The 6,633-nt window shown below is 41.9% G+C and overlaps 1 protein-coding gene across 1 annotated transcript; it reads left to right on the forward strand.

Annotated features, from left to right (window-relative positions):
- The first annotated feature begins 331 nt into the window (after positions 1–331).
- Positions 332–6,302, forward strand: SLC26A2 (solute carrier family 26 member 2). The gene is given in 8 exon segments (XM_032197258.1): positions 332–762; positions 765–973; positions 3,327–3,719; positions 3,721–3,969; positions 3,971–4,045; positions 4,047–4,371; positions 4,374–4,466; positions 4,469–6,302. Coding segments are annotated over 8 exon segments (2,133 nt in total). The 5' UTR covers position 332; the 3' UTR covers positions 4,828–6,302.
- Positions 6,303–6,633: the final 331 nt, after the last annotated feature.

A 6,633-nucleotide genomic window follows, 5' to 3' on the forward strand; every position in this document is an offset into this window, starting at 1 on the left:
GTTGGACTGTGGAACAGACTGCAAAGAGCATTGTTATCAAGGAAGCCTCTCTAAGAATGCTCTTGCATTCTTTTCCATTTCACAACTTTACCAGCAGCAGGTTTATTCTACAGGATATCAGCTTCCTTCCTAGAGAAGATGATTCCTTGTTTTAGGGGTTGTAACGAGGAGGCTCTTTCCAAGTTTGATTGGAACTTGCTTTCTCTGTGCTTAACCAAGACTATTGGCCCTTGCTTTTCGTATCTACTGATCCGACTCCATTTAAAAAGTCTGACGTAACACATTCATTTAGTCAAAATGTTCCTTCTTTGTGTTCCTAGGCAGTCCTCAAGATGGCAGCCACGGCAGAATTCAGCAGTGTCCAGTCAGTGGCAGAAGTGCCAGAGGGAGATGATACTAAGCATGTTTTCCATCACAGAATGTTCTTGGAACCTCAGGAGGAGAAGAAGGACTTGAAGGCTCTGATGGTTAAGCGAGCAAAGGAAATTTGCAGCTGCACTCCAGCCAAAGTTAAAGACTGTGTTTTCAGTCTCTTTCCCATCTTGCAATGGCTTCCTAAATACAAACTAAAAGAGTGCCTTCTGGGAGACTTAATGTCTGGTGTGATTGTGGGAGTCTTACTAGTCCCACAGTCAATTGCCTATTCTCTCTGGCTGGACAGGAGCCTATCTACGGCCTTTTATACGTCCTTTTTCGCAGGCATTATTTATTCCATATTTGGAACCTCTCACCACATCTCCGTTGGTATCTTTGGTGCACTTTGCTGATGGTGGGCCAAGTAGTGGATCGTGAAGTGCAGAGAGCTGGCTACGACTTGGAGGCAGCCACTGTTAGTGCCCACACGGATACAGTCATGCAGGTAAACACCACCATTGTGCCTCTGAACCAGACGTCGCAGATCCTGCTCTGTGATAAAACCTGCTATGCAATAAAAGTGGGAGCCACCATGACCTTCATAGCTGGAGTTTATCAGGTGAGAGAAGGAGGACAAACAGGTATTCTGTGGAAACAGTTTTAATTCTCTAAGTGATTGTTCCTGTGGGCTGTCTGCTGGGGTTGCACATGTTCCCTGCATCTCAGGCGAGTGGACGAAGGGTAGGCTGGTGGTCTCAAGTTACTGTGGTGCAAGAAACTTGTCTTTGTCCTCTCCTTTTCTAAACAGCATTTTGTGCTTGCTTTGTTACCATAGTGGGAACTGTAAGGACTTGCACTGGAGCATTGCCTGACAACACCTGCTGTTCCTGTAGCTTTCTGCTCACCACCTTCCTTGCCTTGCCCTGGAACTGGCTTATGTCTTGGGCCTCCATTTTGTTGGGCCAAAATGTGGTGTGTCAGCTTTTAATTCCAGACTTGGGTCATTTGGCTTTTCTTTTATCGAAAAATAATCTGAACAGAAAAGCTATTTCCAGTTTCTTTTCATTTGTTGATGTGCTTGTAAAACTTTGCTGTCTGCCCTTTCAAAGCCAAATTGATGTCATTGTATGAAAAGGATGCTACTGAGATAAAATAGTGTTGTATTGAAACAAAACTTTTAGTTATTACCATATCAAAATACATTATTTAACAATATTTTACTATTTTGTCTCTGCTTACTTCATAGAATTGCGTGCTTGCTGAAATTAAAGCAGATATCTTTGTTTTTAGACTGTCAGGCATTAACTAGGATGGATTTAATTTTAACAGTACTGCAGAGCTGTGATATTTCATTTCGTGAGTTCACATTCATTTCTTCCTGCAGTGGCATCCCTGCTGGTAGCTAATCAAATTGTAGAGGAGAGGAAAAGGAGACATACCTTTGATACTCTAAACCGTTGCTTTTAGGCATTACCTAGGACTTTTTCTTGTACTGAAAGATAGTGTTGAATAATTTCACAAATGTTCTATGTCGCTTGGTGTACAGTGGATTTATCACTGTAGGATGTAAGCAGTTTTGGAGCTGTGATTTGCACTGAACTTTGAAGGTACAGTTAAGTTTCTTTATTTGAAAGTCAAATATTTTATCTTCAGTCACTCTGAATGTTAAGCATACTTTACTTGCTGTCTCTCAGCCTGCCAACCAATAGATCTTCACACACTCGATTTTTATTAGTTTAATTTTAATGGGAAGCTCCAAACAAACTCACATTCTCTTTGTATTCATAACTTTACAATCAAATTACAAAAAGCAAACCTGGTCACATCAGTTGCCTACAACACAGTTAGGTAAGATGATTATCACTACTTTGGTTTTACAGCTGGGAAAACCTTGAATTAAATGAATTACCTAGACTGTGGAGGAGCCTGCTATAGGTCTGGAGCTGAACCCATGTCTATTCAGTCCAGGCTCCAAACTTGCCTTCTCTTCAGTAATGTTTTGAGATTCTTAGGAAGTTTCCAGCCATGATTAGCCTTAACTACCTAATGAAATATATCAAGATGACACTGCTTAATGTTTAATATGTGTAAGTTCTGGCCTGCTGTCTTCAGATAACAGTGTAGGCAGCCCTGTTGGCCATCTCGGGAAGTTAAAGGTTTCTAGAAAACCTGTTGAGATTTCAAAAAGTTTCTGTAGCTGCTGTGAGAAAGTCTGTGCTCTGTTTTGCATGAAGGGTGGTGGGAAGGAAGGGAAGTTTACCAGGTGTGAAGACACACAGGGTAGGTATCCATAAAACCACTCATTCCTGTGGAAGAGCACCAAGGATTTTTCCGTTTGACTAACATTAATAAAAAATGAATGACAAATGACAAAAAATTATCTCTATTCATATATATGTATTTTCATATATTTTATATATTCATATATAATCTGCATCACAAGGGCAGCTCATATACTTTCTGAGCCAGATGGGCCAAGCTTTATACAGTGCAAGGGGCAGCTGGTATGCCATAAGCTGTATTTTTATAGCAGGTTGTGAGCTTGAGTGGGAGACAGACAAAAGCATAGGTTTTGGATCCCTGAAAAGTACATAGAAATCAAAAGAACTTGTGAGAGAAATGGCAAAAGTGGCTAGTATTTCAAATGCTTTTTCCCTTGTGTTCCTTTTTTGCCCACTAAGGCAGGCAGAGGTACGTTGAGCCAATGGGTAAACAGTAGGCACATGTTCAGAGTATGGAGACCTCCGTGACCTCTAAAAAAGCCTTCTCTGTGTTGGAAATGCAGTTCGTTTAAGTGCAGTGCAAAAAGAGCAGCTGAATAATGGAGACTCTCTGCTCCATGTTGACACCATGCCTTGTTCTCCAAGGCCACATATGCTGCTCTTTTTATCCCACTTTCCTCCAGAGCCCCACAGGGATGACTTGTGCAAGGTTTGGATCCTAATCTGTTTTGTGTGGTTGATTCCTTGCAGGTGGCCATGGGTTTCTTTCAAGTGGGCTTTGTCTCAGTGTACCTCTCCGATTCGTTGCTCAGCGGATTTGTCACGGGTGCCTCCTTTACCATCCTGACTTCACAAGCTAAGTATCTTCTGGGTCTGGACATTCCACGGAGCAGTGGTGTTGGCTCCGTCATAACCACATGGATAAACATCTTCAGAAACATACACAAAACCAACATCTGTGATCTCATCACCAGCTTCTTGTGCTTTCTTGTTCTTATCCCAACCAAAGAGCTTAACGAACACTTTAAATCCAGGCTTAAGGCTCCAATACCAATTGAATTAGCTGTGGTTGTGGCAGCTACTCTGGCATCTCACTTAGGGAAGCTGAGAGAAACATATGGCTCGAGCATTGCTGGAGAGATCCCCAACTGGGTTTCTGCCACCCAGACCTCCAGAATGGAACCTGATTCCTAATGTGGCTTTGGATGCAATCCCCATAGCCATCATTGGCTTTGCCATCACAGTCTCCCTCTCAGAGATGTTTGCCAAGAAGCATGGTTATACCGTGAGGGCCAACCAGGAAATGTATGCCATTGGCTTCTGCAACATCATTCCCTCTTTCTTCCATTGCTTCACAACAAGTGCAGCTCTTGCCAAGACTCTTGTCAAAGATGTCAACAGGCTGTAGGACCCAGATTTCTGGCATAGTGACTAGTTTGTTAATCCTAATAGTCCTCCTTGTGATTGCCACCATTGTTTTATTCCCTTCAGAAATGTGTCCTTGCTGTCATAACTATTGTAAACCTCAGAGGAGCCCTGCGAAAGTTCAAAGACCTGCCAAAAATGTGGCATTTGAGCAGGGTGGACACAATAATCTGGATAGTTACTATGGTGTCCTCAGCACTCATCAGTACTGAGATTGGTCTTTTGGTTGGCGTTTGCTTCTCTATGCTCTGTGTCATTTTCCGAACTCAGAAACCAGAGGCACCCTTGCTTGGCTGGGTGGCAGAGTCTGAAACATACGAATCCCTGTCTGCTTACAAGAACTTGCAAACTAAGCCAGGAGTCATGGTGTTCCGTTCGAAGCACCCCTCTACTATATCAACAAAGAGTGCTTCAAATCCACACTGTACAAGCAAACTGGAGTTAACCCAGCCCAGGTGAAGGCAGCAAAGAAAAGGCAGCAAAAAGAATGCTTAGACACAAAGAGGTGGGTTCTGGTGGCAACCAAACTGGCATCTCCTTGGAGCTTGTCTCTGAACCCTTGGGGTTTCACACAATAGTGATCGACTGCTGTGCAGTACAGTTCCTGGACACGGCAGGAATACGCACGCTCAAAGAGGTCTGCAAGGACTACAAGGAGATAGATGTCCAGGTGCTACTGGCTCAGTGCAATCCTTCGGTGAGGAGTTCCCTGATCCGCGGAGAATTCTTCAAAGAGGGCGAGGACCACCTTCTCTTCCACAGCGTGCACCATGCTGTGGACTTCGCATTGGGTCGTGCAGGAGCACAGTGGGACCTCTGCTTCTAAAAACTAGCTGGAGGAAGGCAGGAAATTGGAACAAAGTCTGGAAAAAAATGGGTGTGGTCTGTGTGTTTGTGTATGAACATATGTGCACTCAGATGGAAAGAGGCAGGGTTGTTGGTAACACATTGGTTACTGTGCAAGTGTGTTTTAATGCTTTCCTTTGTCTGCCAGGTGTAATGATTCAATAGGTGGTACTGAGTGAGGCAATTCTTAACTTGATTGTGACCAGTCTGTGAAACTGAAGAGTTTTCATGTGGATTTTCATCTCTTTTCTCTTCTGTCATCAAATTTCCGTTTCTGTTCGCCCCCCGAGTTTAATCATCAGCATTGAAGTCTGTCTGGATGGGACAAGATCCTGAAGGAGCCTGGGCATCCTGGTCTAGCAAAGTGCTACAAAGCAACATATTTTTTGTCTCTAGTTGTGGTATTGCTTTTTCATATCATCACACCTTTATATTTTTAAGGAATGACTGACGGGGACTGTTGGCTCTGGTCTGTAATGTGTAGTCCTTAGCTGGTGATTCTGAGACAGCTAGGTAAGTAAAATCTAGACATGCAGGAAAAAGTCTTGACGAATAGCTTATAACTACCTATCACCTCTAAATGCTTTTGTCGTCATCTTCTGACAGACTAATGCAGCCAAATCAACAGGGACATGATTTTCTAATTTCTACGCAGGTTTTTACATGCCAGTCAAGATTGTCTCTTTAGCTTGGTTCTCTTTGGATAATCTGGAAGGGTTTTTTTATTCAGAGAAGATTGTTTAGAAGTATGATTCATGCTTATGGTCAATCATTCATTTTCCTAATGTTTAGGAGCACTTCAGAATTGTGAACATTAGATATGGAGATCTGTAATTCATGGGTCTCAACATACTGCAGCTCTTCATAGCCAGTTTTACAAGCCAGGCAGAGTCACAGGAGCCAAAATGAAAAGGGCCTCATAGACTAGCCAGCATCTGTCTATGTCACACAGACTTTATGTGTGAATACAGGTTTTATGGACCATAAACCCTTTACACATGTTCAGTCATGGACGTTTTGGAATGGGGATGGTAGGCCAGAAAGTACAGAAAAGAGCCAGAGAGGATTCTGCTGAAAGCTGTTCACCATGTTAGTGTAAATAAAACTTTGTATTTTGCTTTTAAATTATGCAGAACTGTAAAGAGTGTCTGTTGTTCACTCTAAAATAGAAGCACTGAGTAGGAAGGCTCTTCTCTGTTCTTACAGCAATAGAATACAATTATGAAAGTATAATTGAAAGATTAACTTTTTTTTTATTTTTTTTATTTTTTTTTTTAACTGAGTGCCAACTATACCTAGCACACCCTACACATTTGGAAGAGGGTGGTTTCTCCCAGGGAAGTTTGCAGTCTGTAGTCTGTGCTGCGGTTTCTTGACAGCTTTTACAAAGGAGAAGATGTTTTTATACGGACCAATATGCTTAGTCTTAATCATTGAAAAATAATGAATCAAGAATCAAAAGGGTAATAAAATGCAATATAAGTCATTGAAACATCTTCTAAATAAAAATCTATTGTCTTTTTTTTTTAGGATTATTTTCTACTTTTTTTTCCTGAGCAACTAATAACTGTTCACTTCTTTCAATGAAAGCTGAAATGTCACACGTCACTTCATTGTAGGAGCCCTAGACCTCAAGAGAATGAATAGATAGCAGAAAGATGAGTCCCAGGACCTAGCAACATTTGTATGTTAAGTGTGTCCTACATTTTTTAGGACATTGTAGAAGCATGTAGAAATATTGAGGAGATGGGCAGAGGGACACACTGTAGCATATAACTGAGATCCT

This window comes from Aythya fuligula, chromosome 14 (assembly GCF_009819795.1).
Source record: "Aythya fuligula isolate bAytFul2 chromosome 14, bAytFul2.pri, whole genome shotgun sequence".
Taxonomy (NCBI): Eukaryota; Metazoa; Chordata; class Aves; order Anseriformes; family Anatidae; genus Aythya; species Aythya fuligula.